The sequence below is a fragment of the Myotis myotis genome, unplaced genomic scaffold (assembly GCF_014108235.1).
Source record: "Myotis myotis isolate mMyoMyo1 unplaced genomic scaffold, mMyoMyo1.p scaffold_m19_p_10, whole genome shotgun sequence".
Classification (NCBI taxonomy): Eukaryota; Metazoa; Chordata; class Mammalia; order Chiroptera; family Vespertilionidae; genus Myotis; species Myotis myotis.
In genome coordinates, this window is record NW_023416314.1 from 36,156,740 (window position 1) to 36,177,259 (window position 20,520).

Genomic DNA, 20,520 nt, shown 5'->3' on the forward strand with positions numbered 1-20,520 from the left:
CTCCAAGTCCAGGTCTGGGATGGATGGCCCTCTTCCTTGCTTAGAAGGGTGACCAGCCATCCTGGATTCCTCAGGACTGAAGGTCACCTGTAAAGGTTTAAAAAATTAATACTGAGTCAGGGTGTTTCAAATTTAACATAAAATTGCTCAGAACAAAGTCATTGCCCAGCCGACGTGGCTCTGTGGTTGAGCATCGACCTATGAACCAGGTCACTGTTCGATTCCCGGTTAGGGCATATGCCTGGGTTTCCGGCTTGATCCCCAGTATGTGGTGTGCAGGAGGCAGCCGATTGATGATTCTCTCTAATCATTGATGTTTCTATTTCTCTCTCCATCTCCTTTCCTCTCTGAAATCAATAAAAAAAATTTTTTTTAAAAAGCATAGTCATTTTCTTTAAAAAAAAATATTTTATTGGTTTTTTACAGAGAGGAAGGGAGAGGGATAGAGAGTTAAGAAACATCAATCAGCTGCCTCCTGCACACTCTCTACTGGGGATGTGCCCGCAACCAAGGTACATGCCCTTGACTGGAATCGAACCTGGGACCCTTGAGTCTGCAGGATGACTGTCTATCCACTGAGCCAAACCAGTTAGGGCAAAAAAAAACCCCACAAACAGTCATTTTCAATAAGCATTACAATTTAGTAACTGTGTCTGCTTGTATATTTTTTCTTATTTTCAAAACTTGTTTAATGTTTTCCCTTTTTTTGGGTATTTAATATAGCTGACAATTTAAAGTGGAAAAATCCTGAATGTCTATTTGAACTTTTTATCGTGAAGCAATTCAACATTCTTTATCAAGTGCCTGAAAAAGAGTTCATACCCTTTGATCAGTAGTAATGAGATTAGATTCCAAAGAGACTCCCTGCTTCTTAAGATGTAAGTAGAATTGCTTGTACTCTCAAGTTCATGAATTATGGAAGGGTCAATGTCCTCCCCAAGATTTCTGCACATTCCCCGAGGGTTTGTCTCCTGGTCAGCTCTGGTTCTCTGCTCCTGCCAGATTCATTCAGCATAGGGATCTTCTAATCTAGATGCCTTAAACCTGTTGTTGCTGTTCTGCACAATGCTCACCCAGATTTAACACTCAGATCTTTTTTTGTCTTTTTAATTTTTTTTATTTATTGACTTGAGAAAGAAAAACATCAATTTGTTGTTCTACTTATTTATGCATTCATTGGTTAATTTTTGTATATGCCTTGACCAGGGATCAAACCCACAACCTTGGCATACTAAGCTACCGGGCCAGGACTCAGATATTTTTTGTAATTGTTACAAATTCCACTCCCATGAACTATTTGTGCACATAGCAGACTGTGGGAAATACAGACAAATAAAGGGGAGAGAGTTTACACCGCAAATGCAAATAACTTCAAGCTGAATATTGGACATATCTATTCTTAAAAGTGTGTCAGTCACCCACATCTCTAGGGGCTTTTCAGTAGTAGCTTGTATTTGTTTTCTATTCTTCTCTCCCTGTTGTTTTTTTTTAAAAAAATACTTTTTTTCATTGATTTCCGAGAGAGGAAGGGGAAGGGAGAGAGAGAATGACTGATCGGCTGCCTCCTGCACTGGGGATTGAGCCTACAACCTGGGCATGTGCCCTAACTGGGAATTGAACCGTGACCTCCTGGTTCATAGGTCGATGCTCAACCACTAAGCCATCCTAGCCGGGCTTCCCTCCCTGTTCTTGATATGCTTCTCAGTAGATGGGAGTAATCTTCCCTGCCCTACTGACTTCCTGCTAGGCCTTACGACTTAATCTGGTTAATGGAGTATGTGTGGAAGTGAGTGTGCCATTTCCAAACAGGCTTTAGAGGCATGTCAAGTTTCCACCAGCCCTGCCAGAAGCAGCCCATGTTCCAGTTACTTTTTTTTATTGCTTTGCCTTTAGCCTGCATCCCTTAAGATCAGACTCTCTTCCTAAGCAATACACCAAACTAGTTTATTAAACAAAGGCAATTCCAATATCTCCCTCCAACTTCCAAATCCATAATACAATTAAGATGACATAACTATTTTTTTAAAATTTTTATTTATTTATTTATTTTTTATTCCCCTGGCCTCCCCTACTCCCCGACATAACTACTTTTAAAAGTATGTTTTGATTGACTTTATAGAGACAGAGGAGGGAGGGAGAGAGATACATTGATGTGAGAGTGAAACATCCATTGACTGCCTCCTGCAGGGATCAAGCCTGCAACCCGGGTATGTGCCCTGACCCAGAATCAAACTGGCAACTTTTTGGTGCACAGGATGACACCCAACAAGTTGAGTCACACCAGCCAGGGCTGCTAACATTTATTAAAGATACTGTTTTGCTAAGTGCTTTTCATTTAACTGAATATATTTGTAAATGCAGTGGTTTCTGTGGCCTGGGATGCCATTCTTTCTGGAAAATTTACCATAGGCATATCTTGTTTTATCATCATTCACTTTATTGTGTTTCTTACAAATTGAAAACCCTCCACCAGCAAAAAGATAACTACTTGCCTGAAGACTCAGATGGCATTTTTAAAGCAATAAAGTATTTTTAAATTCAGACAGTAGCTTTTCTAAGACATAATGCTACTGCACACTTAGACTACAGTAAAGTATAAACGTAACTTTTATATGCACTGGGAAACCAAAACTTCATGTGACGTGCTTTATTGCAATGTTCGCTTTATTGTAGAGGCCTGGAACCAAATCTGCAATATCTCCAAGATATACCTGTATTTTAAAGCCAGATTTAAACTCCTTCCCGCTGTAAAACTTTCCCGAGACATCCTGAAGAAGTTAGGTCTGTTTGGACCACATTCCTTTGTTATCCATCACACTTTGCCCACTAATTATCAGCTGGGTGTCTCCCTTCCCAGTTAGACTGTAGGACCTTGAGGGTAAGTAAAGACCACCTTTTAATGGATTTTTAGGTCTTCTGTACCGACTACAGCCTGCTGTTTTTCTTTTCTTTTTCAATTACAATTCACATTCAATATTATTTTGTATTAGTTTTGGGCCTGTTGCTTTTTCTGAGCATCCCACACTAACTCTTTTGAAAGACAAAACGGTGAACAGCTGATGTTTCAGGTCGGATGTAAAATTGGGCTTGGATTTACTAATACTGACACGTGAATTACATTGCACAGTCTGTAAACTGTTTTTGCACCATCTCATTCCATTGTCATTACATTTGTCAGGTGTTACCACCCCATTTGTAGTTGAGGCTACTTTTTATTAAGTAACTCTAAGGCAGCGGTTCTCAACCTGTGGGTCGCGACCCCTTTGGGGGGGTCAAATGACCCTTTCACAGGGGTCGCCTAAGATCATCGGGAAACACATATATAATTACATATTGTTTTTGTGATTAATCACTATGCTTTAATTATGTTCAATTTGTAACAATGAAAATACATCCTGCATATCAGATATTTACATGACGATTCATAACAATAGCAAAATTACAGTTATGAAGTAGCAACGAAAATAATTTTATGGTTGGGGGGTCACCACAACATGAGGAACTGTATTAAAGGGTCGTGGCATTAGGAAGGTTGAGAACCACTGCCTTAAAGGATAGGTAGCTTTTGAACAACCGGTGTGAAGAAGCAGGAAAAAGCACCCCAGGCCAGGGGAGAGGTGCCACACACACCGTCCAAAGGGAGAGCTCGGGGAATACAGAAGCAGCAAACACTGTGAACAGCAAATGATGGGAACGTCAGCTGGGCCTCTTTCCGTTATCTTGGAAGTCAACATCGCTATGCAGCTCAGCTAGGGGGTTTGGCTTCCAGCTCTAACTCATCCCGCCTTTGCCCTTTACCTCGCGCTTCCTTCCTCCCTTCGCTCAGCTCCGCCCCCGCCAACAAGCCCCCAAAAGCTCCCATTGGTTCGCCCATCTCCATAGGCTCCGCCCCCTCCGCGCTACGCTCTGGTTTCCGTTCCCCCGGCGCACCTGGCGTAGGCGGCCAATCCCGACGTACGGGGCGGGGCAATCGAGCAACCGGAAGCAGCCTCTCTTTCCTGGGATCCCACTGCCTTGTGGGATAGTGGAGGGTTCCTCTGGCCCCGGCAGGTTTTCCGGATTCCTCCCCCGCGCCTCCCTCGTCAAGTACGGAAGCTGACAGGGTCCGCGGGCGGCGATGGCGGCGCACCTTAAGAAGCGGGTGTATGAGGAGTTCACTAAGGTGGTTCAGGTAAGCTCCAGAAGGAAAGGTCCCCTGACCGGTCGTAGGTAGGGGGAAGGTCACCCACGCCCCAAGCACCTTTGCAGTACTGGCGCCACGAACTTGAGTTCAGCGCCGACTACTTTGATAGGCTCTTTGCGACTACACTTTAGTGGGCGTGTTCGCTTGCCGCTTCCGTTGTCACGATGATGAACTCATATGTGCAGTCTGGTACTTAAAAAAACAATTATTAGCTAGAGACAAAAACCGCTTTTACAATTTATGAGAACGTCTTTTTCGTTATCTTATTCTGTTCAGGTTCCATTAGCATCCTCGTTTCACAGATGTGGACTTTGCAGCTTCTCAAGGGGTACCAGGGCACAGAAGCAATTAGTAGTGGAGTCCCCCGTCCCAACTCCGTTACAAAAAACCCCCCCGCAAAAATGCGCCCTGGGCGAATTGGCTGTATGCAAAGCTCTTGGGGGCTGGAAGAGAAATCTATAGGAATCCTCAAGGCCCAGTCACAGCCGGCTGGGGTCACAGGCCCCAGAAGGCTGGGACTCTCCGCCGATGGGGCAGCTCACCCGGGAGGGAGGGCAGTGCCTTCCTCCTCTGGACTGGTTTAAGGACTGCCGGCCCAGCCTCTGTCCAAGAAGCCGGGGATTCTCCACGTGTCTCCTCGCAGAAGACGCTGAAGTAGAGGTTGAGACCAAGTCATCCCCTGTGTCACGCTTCACATCACCAGGGGGATCTCATTAAAATGTAGATTCTACTCATAGTCCGGCGGGGGAAGTGAGGCAATAGTCTGTCTTGGTGACAAGCCCCCAGTGGATGCCGGTGGATAAATAGCATCCTTGGAGCCACAGATCACAGATCTGTCTACTTGTAGAGCAGCAAGACAGACCACCCCGCAGGAAACTGATCCTTAAACACTTCATTCATTCCCTCAACAAGAGTGTTGAGGGAACGAGTGGCTACTATGCATCAGCTATAGTAAAAGTTGTTGAGCTACCATGTCCGATGCACGTTAGGGTCCCTGTCCTTTAGGACCTCACAGGCTAGAGGGAGAGAGAACAGCATATATGGGATTTACACCACAGAGAGATCGTTGCACTGACAAATCAAGTCTTCTTCAGCTCCTCCTTTCCATAAAAACTCCCTAGCCCTTCATGACTTGACAGTATTCCTTCTTTCCTTTTTGTTTTGTGGACTCATCTTTGTAGCATATTCCCATTGGCTGGAGGCAAATTAGTTTACTCCTTATTCCTGTTTTTTTTTTTTCTTAAAATAACCTTGAGATTTAGCCTTGATATCTTTTTCGCTCCATTTTATGTGAAATTAGTTTTCCTAAACTTTTTTATTTTATTTTATTTTTTTTTAATTGCTTAAAGTATTATAAAGGGTATTACATATGTGTCTTTTTTTTTCCCCCGCCCTTGACTATCCCCTGGCCTCCCCCACCCCCCAGCGTCCCATGTCCATTGGTTATGTATATATGCATGCATACAAGTCCTTCGGTTGATCTCTTACCCCCCTCCCTCCTGCCCCCCAACACTCCCCGGCCTTCCCGCTGCAGTTTGACAATCTGTTTGAGGCAGCTCTGCCTCTGTATCTATTACTGTTCAAAAGTTTATAATGGTCTCTATTATCCATGAATGAGTGAGATCATGTGGTATTTTTCCTTCATTGACTGGCTTATTTCACTTAGCATAATGCTCTCCAGTTCCATCCATGCCATTGCAAATGGTAAGAGTTCCTTCTTTTTTACAGCAGCATAGTATTCCATCGTGTAGATGTACCACAGTTTTCTAATTTGAGTCAAGATTACAGAAAGCTTTTCTAACTTTACAGAGCTTCCTCTTCTGTGGCTTGCTTTCTGGAATTTTCTTGCTCTGTTTCCCTTGCCCACTTTTTAAAAAATTGTGGTAAAGTATACATAACATAAAATTTACCATTTTTACCAGGTTTAATGGTATCAAGTACATTCATATTGTGCAGTGTCACTTTTTTTCCAACATTCTGTTCTCATTTATCAAGACTGCTCACCTCTCCTCCAGCATGCCATGTGTTTGTTCTTATCCAAACTTTTGTACCTATTATCTCTTTTACATAGAGTGGTTATCATTCTTCCCTTTTTCTTCTCCACCCAGTGCACTTATATTTTTGCTCTAAAACCCACTTGAAACCTTAGCAAGAATGTAGTCTCTTTCTCCTCTGCTTCTATGGTACTCTGCTATGTTCACCCATTTGCACCTATCACTCAGTGCTACTATAATTACCAATGTGCATATCTTCCCACCAGTCTGAGCTCTTTGAGAGCAGAGATAATGTTTAGTTCATCTCTGTAGCCCCTGAAAAGACCATAGAGCCTGGCTCACTAAAATGTTATTGATGGTTGATCAATATTAGATATTGGTTTGTCCTCCCTTTATATACTCTCTAGGGAAAAAATATTTCCCAACTTTTGGCCTAACTGCAGCCCAGATAACACTGAAGACTGAATTTGTGTGGAATGGGATGGAAATGGATAAGTGGTTATTGAATCTAAATTCCTCTGACTTCAAAGCCCCTGATCTTTCATCATGCCATGGTAGGCAGAACAAAATGTTAGTGGACCTACTTTACAGAGAAAGAAACGGAGACTTGGAAAAATTAAATGACCTGTCCAGAGTTATAGGAACTAGTGAAAAGCAAAATTAGGACTCATAGTCTGTCTCCAATCCAGTGTTCTTTTTCCAGTTTGTAGCACTGCTTTGTCCTCAGGCTAGGTCTATTACCTGAGTACATTATTTGGTACTAGAGGCCTGGTGCATGACAGTCGTGCACTGGTGGGGAGAGGGGTCCCCTCAGCTCAGCCTGTGCCCTCTCGCAGTCCAGGACCACTTGGGGGATGTCCACCTGCTGGCTTAGGCCCGCTCCCCAGCAGGCAGACATCCCCTGAGGGGTCCTTAGCCCTGCCGCTGAGGCGGGAGAGACTTCCGCCACCGCTGCTATGCTCTCCAGCTGTGAGCCCAGCTTCTGGCTGAACAGTGCTCCCCGTGTGGGAGTGCACTGACCACCAGGGGGCAGTTCCTGCATTGAGAGTCTGCCCCCTGGTGGTCATTGCACATCATAGCAACCGGTGGTTCCTCTGTTTGGTCGATTTGCATATTAGCCTTTTATTATATAGGATAAGGGAAAATTATTTCCTTCAAATGAGGTGAAGTAAAATTGTAGATTTTGTGTTTTCATGTCTTAACTTTCTTACCTCTTTGCAGCAACAGGAGGAAATTACTACTAAGAAACTCCGACTAACAAAACCAAGTAAATCTGCAGCACTCCACATAGATCTATGTAAGGCTACCTCTCCAGCAGATGCTTTGCAGTACCTACTTCAGTTTGCCAGGAAGCCTGTCGAGGCAGAAAGTGTGGAAGGAGTAGTCAGGATTCTCTTGGAACATTATTATAAGGTGAGATGGTCTTGTGGACTGATGGGAGATGTATAAGGGTTGTATCATCTCTGCAGAATGGGATAATGTTACAAAATAAACAAGAAGGCATTCATTCAGCAGTCTTTTACTGTCTTTCATGTACTAAGCACTGTGGATACAGATAAAAAAAAAAGACATAAATCCTGTCCTCAGAAGTTTACAATATTTAGAGCTCCTGGTTGAGATTGGGGTTTCTGCTGGCTTCTCCAGACTTCCCCTTCCTCTACCATAGAACTCAGCACCCTGGGTGGTCATTGGGTAAATACTGATATGCCTGCCTCCAGTGCTCTCGTCCAGTCTACTCACATGCTGCGCCAAATATTCATCTCTGAGATTAAACATACATATTTTGCCAAGTTTGCTCCCTCTGTTTGTTTTCCTGAAGTTTTTAAAATATCATTATATTTTTGCTTAAATAATTCAGTTAATATTTCTTAAAAAGGGACTATAAAAAAACAACCATAATCACCTAATCACATCAAGTAGAATTAAATAATTTTTCATGTAATTTGGCCCATATTGATATTTCTTTAGTTCCCAAAATATCTTTTTATAGTTGACTAGAGGCTCGTGCACGGGTAAGGTCTCTAGGCCTGGCCTGCGATCAGGGCCAATTGGGGCCTTCTGACTGCCTGCTGGGGTCTCCCTTCCCTGGCTGCCGGCTGCCAGCTGGGGCCTTCCTTTGCTCCACACTGTCCCCTGGTGGTCAGCGCACGTCATAGCAAGTGGTCAAACTCCTGGTCTCCCGGTTGAACTCCCAAGGGGGCACTTTGCATATTAGCCTTTCATATATATATATATATATATATATAGATTCACTCAAATCAAAATGTAAACAATGTCTGTATATGGCATTTGCTCTTTTTTAAATCTAGAAGAATTTTTTTATTTTGTTGACCTGTTGTTTGTAAAATGTCTTGTTTTCTGAATTTGTTTCCTTCTTTGGAGGTTAACTTGCTCTTCTACCCCCTGTATTTACTGTGAACTAAAAATTAGATCTATTTGTTAGATTCAGGGTAAGCATATTTTTGAAAGTTTTAAGAATACTTTGTAGATGATTTGTGTTTCATTTTGCATCTGCCAGGATACATATAATGTGTTGAAGTCCTACCTTGCAAAAGCTTCTTATCTTTTTCCCTTCAGTCTCTTTTCTTTCCATAAACTATTTTTATTTAAATCTTTCATGTCTGACATAGAAAGGTCCTTTTCTTTACGTATATGACATTCTAGCTCGATCAAAATACTTGCAGTTATCCAAAGACCTTATGTGTTTTCAGAAATCAGTGTCTTTTCACATGCTGTTCCCTCAGCTCAGAACCCCTGTCCCAGTCCCTGCCACTGCCCTCTAATCTGGTCTGTCATTTTCCTTGCCAAGCATATTCTTTCCTCAGAGTCTTACACTTACGTTTTCTTCTACCAGGAACACTTCCCTTACATGTTCGCTGCTTCCCACACTTCATTCAAGTCTTTATGCTCAGATGCTACTTTTTCATTGTTCCTTTATCCCTTTATTTAAAATTAAAACTGCCTATCCATCCTGCACTTCTTAGCTTCCTTCCTTGATTTTGTTTTCTCCATAGCACTTATCATATTTTAATATACTATACTAGAGGCCCGGTCCTTAGAGCTGCCACAGAGGTGGGAGAGGCTCCCGCCAATGCCACTGTGCTCGCCAGCTGTGAGCCCAGCTTCTGACTGAGCGGTGCTCCCCCTGTGGGAGTGCACTGACCACCAGGGGCAGCTCCTGTGTTGAGTGTCTGCTTCCGGGGGGGTCTGCTCCCGGGGGGTCAGTGCGTGTCATAGCGACTGGTCGTTCTGCTGTTTGGTTGATTTGCATATTAGGGTTTTATTATATAGGATGATTTTTTCATTTATTTTTACCTTGTCTATTTCCCCATACTTGAATGTAAGCTGTTCTTTAGCAACATTTTTGTTTTTTTTTTTTTTTTTAATATATTTTATTGAGTTTTTACAGAGAGGAAGGAAGAGAAATAGAGAGTTAGAAACATCGATGAGAGAGAAACATCGATCAGCCGCCTCCTGCACATCTCCTAATGGGGATGTGCCCGCAACCCAGGTACATGCCCTTGACCGGAATCGAACCCGGGACCCTTCAGTCCACAGGCCGACGCTCTATCCACTGAGCCAAACCGGTTTCGGCTTTGTTTTTTTTTTTTTTTTTTTTTTTTTAATTTATTTATTTATTTTAATTTTTATTGCTTAAAGTATTACAAAGGGTATTACATATGTGTCCATTTTATCCCCCCGCCCTAGACAGTCCCCTAGCCTCCCCTATCCCCCAATGTCTTATGTCCACTGGTTATGCTTATATGCATGCATACAAGTCCTTTAGTTGATCTCTTACCCCCCTACCTCCTGCCCCGCAACCCTCCCCGGCCTTCCTGCTGCAGTTTGACAATCTGTTTGAGGCAGCTCTGCCTCTGTATCTATTATTGTTCAAAAGTTTATAATGGTCTCTATTATCCATGAATGAGTGAGATCATGTGGTATTTTTCCTTCATTGACTGGCTTATTTCACTTAGCATAATGCTCTCCAGTTCCATCCATGCCATTGCAAATGGTAAGAGTTCCTTCCTTTTTAGAGCAGCATAGTATTCCATCGTGTAGATGTACCACAGTTTTCTAATCCATTCATCTACTGATGGGCACTTAGGCTGTTTCCAGAACTTAGCTATGGTGAATTGTGCTGCTATGAACATAGGGGTGCATATATCCTTTCTGATTGGTGTTTCTGGTTTCTTGGGATATATTCCTAGAAGTGGGATCACAGGGTCAAATGGGAGTTCCATTTTCAGTTTTTTAAGGAAACTCCATACTGTCTTCCATAGTGGCTGCACCAGTCTGCATTCCCACCAGCAGTGCACAAGTGTTCCTTTTTCTCCACATCCTCTCCAGCACTTGTCGTTTGTTGATTTGTTGATGATAGCCAGTCTGACAGGTGTGAGATGGTACCTCATTGTTGTTTTGATTTGCATCTCTCGGATGATTAGTGACTTTGAGCATGTTTTCATATGTCTCTTGGCTTTCTGAATGTCCTCTTTTGAAAGGTGTCTATTTAGGTCCTTTGCCCATTTTTTGACTGGATTGTTTATCTTCCTTTTGTTAAGTTGTATGAGTTCCCTATAAATTTTGGAGATTAGGCCCTTATCAGATATGACATTGGCAAATATGTTTTCCCACACAGTGGGTTTTCTCGTTGTTTTGTTGATGGTTTCTTTTGCTGTGCAGAAGCTTTTTATTTTGATGTAGTCCCATTTGTTCATTTTCTCTTTCGTTTCAAGTGCCCTAGGAGCTGTATCAGTGAAGAAATTGCTTCGGCATATGTCTGAGATTTTGTTGCCTTTGGATTCTTCTAGAATTTTTATGGTTTCCTGTCGTACATTTAAGTCCTTTATCCATTTTGAGTTTATTTTTGTGTATGGTGTAAGTTGGTGGTCTAGTTTCATTTTCTTGCATATATCTGTCCAATTTTCCCAACACCATTTATTGAAGAGACTATCTTGGCTCCATTGTATGTTCTTGCCTCCTTTGTCAAATATTAATTGAGCATATTGGTTCGGGCTGATTTCTGGGCTCTCTATTCTATTCCATTGATCTATATGCCTATTCTTGTGCCAGTACCAGGCAGTTTTGAGAACAGTGGCTTTGTAATACATCTTGATATCTGGTATTGAGATCCCACCTACTTTGGTCTTTTTCAGGATTGCTGCAGCTATTCGGGGTCTTTTTTTATTCCAGATGAATTTTTGGAGAGTTCGTTCTAGATCTCTGAAGTATGCCATTGGTATTTTAATGGGAAGTGCATTGAATTTATAGATTGCTTTGGGTAGTATGGACATTTTAATGATGTTGATTCTACCAATCCATGAACACGGTATGTTCTTCCATCTGTTTATGTCTTCCTCTATATCATTTTTCAACGTCCTGTAGTTTTCTGAGTAGAGGTCTTTTACCTCTTTAGTTAAGTTTATTCCTAGGTAGCTTAATTTTTTTGGTGCGATGGTAAACGGGATTGTTTTTATAATCTCTCTTTCTGAAAGTTCACTATTGGTGTATAGAAATGCCTCGGATTTCTTGGGGTTAATTTTGTATCCTGCTACATTGCCAAATTCATGTATTAAGTCCAGTAGCTTTTTGATGGAGTCTCTAGGGTTTTGTATGTATAATATCATGTCGTCTGCAAATAAGGACAGTTTTACTTCCTCTTTTCCAATTTGGATGCCTTTTATTTCTTCTTCTTGCCGAATTGCAATGGCTAACACTTCCAGTACTATGTTGAAGAGGAGTGGTGAGAGGGGGCATCCCTGTCTTGTTCCTGTTCTTAGGGGGAATGGTGTTAGTTTTTGTCCATTGAGTATGATGTTGGCTGTGGGCCTGTCATATATGGCTTTTATTATGTTGAGGTATGATCCTTCTACTCCCACCTTGCTGAGAGCTTTTATCAAAAATGGGTGTTGAATTTTGTCAAATGCTTTTTCTGCATCAATTGATATGACCATGTGGTTTTTTTCTTTCAATTTGTTTATGTGATGTATCACGTTTATTGATTTGCGGATATTGTACCATCCTTGCATCCCTGGGATAAATCCTACTTGGTCATGGTGTATGATCTTTCTGATGTACTGCTGGATCCGATTTGCTAAAATGTGTGGTGAAATAAATATTTGTTGAATGAATGCTTTTTGACACTTTTTACTCAATTTTAAAAAATGCTTATTATATACCAGGCATTGTTCTGGGCACTGGACTGTATCCTATTAGCATATTTAATTAGTTCTTGGTATTGCATTGTATGTCATGTGTGTCTATCTCCTTCAGACTTTGAGCCTCTAAATTCAGGGACTACAAATTTATTAATTACTGTCCCAGTGCCTAGTAAGGTAGAGGAACATTGCAGGGGCTTAATAAATGTTTCCCTCATGTTTTACATGAATGAAATCAGAATTCTGCTCTCAAGAAGTCTTTAGCCTTGCCCTACCTGGTTTGGCTCAGCGGATAGAGCGTTGGTCTGCTACTGCAGACTGAAGGGTCCCGGGTTCAATTCCGGTCAAGGGCACATGCCTGGGTTTTGGGCTCGATTTCCAGTGGGGGGCATGCAGGAAGCAGCTGATCAATAATTCTCTCACTACTGATGTTTCTGTCTCTCTCTTCCTTTCCCTTCCGCTCTGAAATCAAAAATATATATATATATTTTTTAATTACCATAAAGTTTATTTCAATGATGTTTACAGATTCAGTTTACATGAACAGTATTACCCTGAGTTCATTTTTCTTTCCCCTTCTATTATCTTTGACCATGTATCCCCTTCTCTTTATGGTTCTCCATTTACCACCAGACATAAAATACTTTTTTTTTGCCAGGGGGAGAAATGGTAATAATTGTAGTTTTAGCAAGGTTGTCCTACACATAAAATTCACCTTAGTAATGAGAACCTCACACACACACTGACCATTTATGTATAAATGCTAGCCCATCATCTCCAGCATCTTCAGAAGCTGAAAGATTTTAGATTTTTCATTGGTTTGACAAATATTTGTTTTTTATAAATTTTATTAAATTTATTGGGTGCTGGGGTCCAACCCCAGCAGGTCCAGGGGTCCCCAAAGGTGTGGACGGAGTCGGCGAAGAAGGAATGACACAGAGACAGCGTTCAGTTGATCAGCAGCCTAGCCAGGATCTCTAGCCAGGATCTCCAGCCAAGTTCTGGTCTGGATCTCCAGCAAAGTTCTGGTCTGGATCTCCAGCCAGGTTCTGTCCAGGTTCTCCAGCCAGGTTCAGTCACCAGGTGCTAGTCAGGTTCTCTTGCCATGTTCTATAGTCAGGTTCAGTCCAGGATCTTTTGCCATGTTCTCTCGCTAGGTTCTGTCTCTAGGTTCTGTTGCCAGTTTCTGTCCAGGATCTTTTGCCATGTTCTCTCCAGCGAAGTTCTTCTGTCTCTAGGTTCTGTGTAGGTTCTGTCTTCTCCAAAAATATATTTTTAAAAGAATTTTTTAGTTTCTTAGTGATCTGATCTACTTTTAGTTATCCCCCCATTTTAAAGCACTATATCTACCTATTAGTATTACTATATAATAATATAACTCTATTACCAATAATCATTTGTACTAATACTTCTAAGAGCAGTTAGCATTTATATAGCTTCTTGGAGTTTATAAAGCTCTTTCCGCATGTAATATTTTATTTAATCTTGATGACAACACTATTATTATCTCTGTATTCCAGATAAGGAACTAGGCTTAGAGCAAGTTTAATATCCAAGGTCACCCAGATAAGTAAATGGAGGGTCTGGATTTGAGTGTGGGTTGGTTCTCCCCGTTCCCCCTTTCACCCTAACTTTTTGTAATGGAACTTTTCAAATATACACATGCACATGCACGCGCGCGTGCGTGCGCGTGAACACACACACACACACTCACCACACACAGAACAGTTTAATTCCTATGTACTCATCCAGCTTTAACCATTATCATTTCATGGCCAAACTTGTTTCATTCCCACCACTCCTCATCTTCACTGTCCACTTTCACTCTCTCCACCAGATTCTTGTGAAAACAAATCCTTGGTATCTTTATCATTTTATTCATAAATTTCAGTGTATATCTGAACAATAAAGACTCTTTTAAAACAATCATAATACCATTATCATGTATAAAAAACATTAGTTCAGGTGTTCTGATGTTTGACCCCACACTCTTTAACGAGGTCATGCTGCTTACATTAGTCTAGCTCAGTGGTCGCCAAATGGTGGTCCATGAGGTCTGAAAGATTGGCGACCGCTGGTCTAGCTGATTCTAGCCACAAAAGAAATAAGAGAGGGATGCCAAATGGGTCCAGTTCTAGATTGATGACCATAACAGTTTTTACCTTCTTTTTGTCCAGAAATGTGGTATCTCGTATTTTAGTAGTTAAATTACTTTGGGTTCTGCTTTTCTTCTTCAAGTCTTTCTGTGGCTGGGCAACAATATCTGAATGGTGAGGAGTTCTTTACTTACAGTACTGTGCTAGTTGCTGTGGAGGATGTAAAACTATGAGACATGCTCCTTGTTCCTTAGGGGCTAGAAGTATAATTGGTAAGCCAAATAATATATGTAGCATATAGATAGTAAGGGCTAAAGTTACTTACTTGTTCATTTTTTTTCTTTCACTTAAAATGTTCTGGATATTAACTCTGTTCTTGGCCTTGTGCTTCGTATTGCTGATACAGAGATGAATAGGTGATCCCTGATCTGAGTTTAGTTGGGTAGGTAAAACAATAAATGGATAATAACAATATAGTGTTATAGGTGCTCTGAAATCTGGGATAGGTTATGATATGACCTCAAAGAAGAAGGTAATCATTTCTACTTGGGAGCATGAGCCTGGAAAGGCATTATGTAGTAGTAGTAGTGATGCTTGCAGTGAGTCTTAAAAAAACAGATTTTTGGCCAATTGGGAAACAGGAGGAAAGGCATTTTAGAGGGAAGGGGCAGTTGTGAGTAAAGACATGGAGATGTGGAATAGCCTATGTCAGTGGTCGGCAAACTGTGACTCGCGAGCCACATGCGGCTCTTTGGCCCCTTGAGTGTGGCTCTTCCTAAGCCTTAGGAGTACCCTAATTAAGTTAATAACAATGTACCTACCTATATAGTTTAAGTTTAAAAACTTTGGCTCTCGGGGAGAAACCAAGATGGCGGCATAAGTAAACACCGAAATTGCTGCCTCCTACAACAACTTCAAAAATACAACAAAAAGACAAAACGGACATCATCCAGAACTACAGGAAGGCTGGCTGAGTGGAAATTCTACAACTAGAAGGAAAGAGAAAAGCACACTGAGAGTCAGGAGCTGCGGAAGTAAAGCGCAAAGGTACGGAGGCTCGAGCGCACCCGCGCGGTAAGAGGCTGGTACCTGAGGACGCGGCTGTCTTTTTGAATCGGGAGGGAGTCACAAGCTTCCGACTGCTCTGAGCTCCAGTTCCAGGAAGTCTCTGGGGACCCAGGACTCATAGGGGGAGAAACTGGACTGTCTGGCAGTGGGCAGAACTCGGAACTCCAGGGTGGCTTTCTCTCAGAGGTGCTTGCAGCGATTACTGATTATTGGGACACTGAGACGCGCGGGCTCCTTAGGGCAGGGCTGAGGATCTGCCATAGCTGCTTGCTCCGCCCTGTTGATTCCTTGAGACCCCCCCCCACCCAGGCTGCGGCAGAGGCTTTTGCATATGAATGCCCTGGCCCTTTGCAACCTGAAAATTACCTAACAAATTACAGCTGGGCCAGACAGACCCAGAACTTCCAAGAGAAGGCCCAAGGCCCCACAGCAGCTTGCATTGCTTCACAGCTAGGCCTCATCTGGGCACCTCCAAACTCCAAAAAAGGAAGGGGAATCTACAGATCTTTTCGTAGCTCCTGCTGCGTAACCTCAGGCAGAGACTAAATTAGCACCTCCTTAGATCCAAGAGCCAGTGTACCCAGTGGTCAGAGTGGGACCATCCAGATTACAACTCCTCAGATCCATAAGGGACACACTCAGGGGGCAGACTCAGTGAGCACCAAAGCCCCACTGAAGCAAGTCTTGCCCCAGAAGGGTGTCTTCAGCACAGAAGTTCTCCCACTGCAGACACAGCTGATTCTCACTGCCAATTGGCCTGGAGGTCAATTCCTCCCAGTGATACCTACAACAATCAAGGCATAACTACAACAAGACTGTGCACAAAGCCCACAAGGGGGTGCACCAAGAGTGTCCACCCCAGGTAACTGGGGAGGCTGAGCCACTGGGCCCTATAGGACACCTAGCACACAAAACCACTCTACCAACACAGGGAAGCATAAAAAATGCAGAGACAAAGAAACAGGTCACAAATGACAGAAATGGAGGAAAGCAAATGAGTGGATATAGAGTTCAAAACCACGTTTATAAGTTTTTTCAAGAATTTTATGGAAACCGCCGATAAATTTAGTGAGACCCTGGAGGATATGAAAAAAGACCAACTAGAAATTAAGCATACACTGACTGAAATAAAGAATAATATACAGAGATCCAACAGCAGACAAGAGGATCCCAAGAATCAAGTCAAAGATTTGAAATACAAAGAAACAAAAAATACCCAACCGAAGAAGCAAAAAAAAAAAAGAATCCAAAAATATGAAGATAGTGTAAGGAGCCTCTGGGACAACTTCAAGCGTACCAACATCAGAATTATAGGGGTGCCAGAAGAAGAGAGAGGGCAAGATATTGAAAACCTATTTGAAGAAATCATGACAGAAAACTTCCCCCACCTGGTGAAAGAAATAGACTTACAAGTCCAGGAAGCACAGAGAACCCCAAACAAAAGGAATCCAAAGAGGACCACACCAAGACACATCATAATTAAAATGCCAAGAGCAAAAGACAAAGAGAGAATCTTAAAAGCAGCAAGAGAGAAAAAGTCAGTTACCTACAAGGGGGTACCCATACGACTCTCAGCTGATTTCTCAACAGAAACCATGCAGGCCAGAAGAGAGTGGCAAGAAATATTCAAAGTGATGAATAGCAAGAACCTGCAACCAAGATTACTTTATCCAGCAAAGCTATCATTCAGAATTGAAGGTCAGATAAAGAGCTTCACAGATAAGGAAAAGCTAAAGGAGTTCATCACCACCAAACCAGCATTATATGAAATGCTGAAAGGTATTCTTTAAGAAGAAGAAGAAGAAAAAGGAACTCTTACCATTTGCCACAGCATGGATGGAACTGGAGAGCATTATGCTAAGTGAAATAAGCCAGTCAGAGAAGGATAAATACCACATAACCTCACTCATTTGTGGAATATAATGAACAACATAAACTGATGAACAAGGACTGATCCAGAGATGGAGAGGCATTGATTGGAGTGTCGGGCCTTGGAGGGAAGGTAGGGGAGGGTGGAGGTAAGGGGGAAGATCAACCAAAGGACTTATATGCAAGCATATAGGCCTAACCAATGGACACGGACAACGGGGGGCTGAGGGCATGAGCCGGGGGGTTGGGGGGGTAGGGGGTAACGTGGGGCTAAGGACACATATGTAATATCTTAATCAATAAAAAATATATTAAAAAAAATTTGGCTCTCAAAAGAAATTTCAATCGTTGAACTGTTGATATTTGGCTCCGTTGACTAATGAGTTTGCCGACCACTGGCCTACCTCATTAGAAGGCATGCAAGTAGTTTGGCTGGTATAGATTTTAGGTTGAGAACTCTTTAAGAGATAAGACTAGAAAGATTGAAAGGGGTATGATCCTGAATGGTCTTGTGTTCTACCTTGTGTGTTTTGTTTTAGACATGTCACTCTGGGCATAGTTTGGAGGATGGAGGAATTGGATGAGGGCAAGACAGGAGTAAGGGTGACCAATTAGGATACTGATAAGTCTGAAGCAAGGCGATGAAAGCTTCAACCAGGACAGCTTTAATGGTGAGAAGAGCAGTTTTAGGGAGGGCTTCCCTGGAGGTAGTTTGTTTTAAGTGTAAGTGTGAAGGAGGTGATTTATGTATTTCAGCAGAAGCGGATTCTAGGGGATTATTTGAGAGTAGAAGAACTTGAGTAAAGTATCCAACTGGATAAAGAATGTCACTAGGTTAGATACTCTTGTATTCTTTTTATTCCCATTCTTTCCTTTTTGCCTCCCTCTTAACTGCTAGGCTTACTGCTACTGCTTTCTCTGCAGCTCCCTTGTGTTTGGGAGGTCTGTGACTCCATTCCAGACCATTGAAAAGGCTATATAGCTCTTCTCCTATCCTCTCTTACTGCAAGATTAGGTTATTTCACTAGGCCATTGTCTCTGAAAGACAATTATTTGATTCTGTGATGTTATTTTCAAATCAAAAGAATTGGCGAGGCTTGGGGCAGCGTTCTTTGTGAGGGCGTCGCCGGGCCAGACGCTGGGGTCCGGGTGCCGGGGATGGCATGAGGAGCGGCTCGCTGGCTGCTATTGGCATCTGTCCGATGTGGGGCTCTCCGGAGAGGACCGAGCTTGTAGAAAGATGGAGATATCTCGGCCGGACCTGGCGGCTCAGGTCGGAGCCTGGTACTGTTGAGGTCATGAAGTTCAGGAAAGAAAGCCCTAACTGAATCAAGAAATGGTGATGCTTACAGCCTCTCCTCCTTGCCTATCAGCAGAAGGGGCTAGGGAAAGTCCTCAGCCTCCCAACTCCAGTGAAGCCTCCTGCAAGGTCCATGACCACAGCCCTTTGTCCCAGGCTCTGAGAGGTTCCCCGAGATGTGCAATCCACTGAGCATAACCAGATGATGAATAAACATGACAAATACCAACTATGTATGAGTGAGTGATGGTTGGTTTCTCAGTATGAGTAGGTTCTAGCTGTTGTAGCTTCTTGTCTCTGCTGTTTGTTCTCTAATAGGCCTTTGATTTACAACCCAGGGTCTCCAGGCCCTTATGGATCCATAATTATGGGGCCTGGCACCTATTTTCATTATTTACAAAACCCCAACAGAAAAGCTGCACAGGCTAACTAAACCCTCAAACTTGTTTGTGTGGAATAACACTGGCTAATTGTCACATGCCAATCTATCATAGCTTTGGTTGTTAGTTTAAAACGACAGAATATTAAAGTGATTATTTTAAAACTTGAAAAAAAGAAAAGAATTGGCATTTTATGTCTATTCAAAACTAAATTCAGTATCTTCCCCCATTCTCCAGTCTACCTTATCCCATGAAATGGCATACTCTTTGATAGTTTTTTTTGCATAGGGGTTTTATACATTTTTCTGTTAGTTATCCTATATATTTCTTGTTTAATGTTATTGTAAATAATCAAATTTTTTTATTTTCTAAGAGTATATAGCTGATATTCAGGAATGCAATGGATTTATTTTTAGTTTATTTTTATTTTTTATTGATTTCAGAGAGGAAGGGAGACGGATAGAGAGATAGAAACATCAGTGATGAGAGAGAATCATTGATTGGCTGCCTCCTGCACATCTCCTACTAGGGATCGAGCCTGCAACCCAGGCATGTGCCCTTGAGCGGAATCGAACCCGAGAACCTTCAGTCTGCAGGCCAACGTTCTATCCACAGAGCCAAACCAGCTATGGCTGCATTTTTGTTTAATAATTTTATATCTAACAACCTTGCTAAAGTTCATGTAGCAATTTAAATAAGTTATGTGTAGATTATTTTGGATTTGTTTTTTACAGGCAATCATATGAGCGAATAATGGCTTTGTGTAATGTTACTATAACGATACCAGCAATCTCATGATTAAAGTTTGCATGATATCCCTAGTTCTGCCTTTTATATTCATACTTTTGATAGCCCTTTGTTTTAGATATAAGACATGTAAACAACATGTAGTTAGTTTTTAAAAATATATATAATCTGACAGTTTTTATTTTTTAATTGGAGTACTTAATTACATTTAATGTAGTTATTGATATAAGTGAGTTTAAACCTATCTTTTATTAAATGTTTGTTTGCCTTATTTGCCCAGTGTTCTTTTTTTCCTTTCGTTCCTTGCCATACTTTGGGTTGACTCTATATTAAATTCTCTACTCCATCTCTCTTTATTAGCTTAGGAGTTATACATCCTTTTATACTTTTTTTACTATTTAACCTAGATATTGCAATATGAATTCTAGACTTTCAAGAGTAAATATTAAATTTGATACTTTTACCTTCTTTGGACGATGCAAGCACTTTAGCTCCCTTTATCCACCTTCCTGACTTACATGTAAGTGTAATTGTATACTTTTATTCTCCACTTTTCTCTCTAGGATACTTTATTATTTTTACTTACTTCATTTATTTTTTTGGTTTATTTTTTCCAGTTTTATTGAGAAATAGTTGATATACATCACTGTAAAAGTTTAGGCATAAGAACGATGGTTTGATTTACATATATGATTACCACAGTAGGTTTAGGTAACATCCATTAT

At 41.7% G+C, this 20,520-nt stretch overlaps 1 protein-coding gene across 2 annotated transcripts in view; it reads left to right on the plus strand.

Annotated features, from left to right (window-relative positions):
• The first annotated feature begins 3,994 nt into the window (after positions 1–3,994).
• INTS4 (integrator complex subunit 4) overlaps positions 3,995–20,520 on the plus strand; it is a 92,367-nt gene continuing 75,841 nt past the window's right edge. For both annotated transcript variants that reach the window (XM_036324863.1, XM_036324864.1), the window contains exons 1-2: positions 3,995–4,171; positions 7,399–7,590. In XM_036324863.1, coding sequence (XP_036180756.1) covers positions 4,118–4,171; positions 7,399–7,590 — 246 coding nt within the window. In that variant the 5' untranslated portion in view covers positions 3,995–4,117. The remainder of the gene's footprint in view (positions 4,172–7,398; positions 7,591–20,520) is intronic.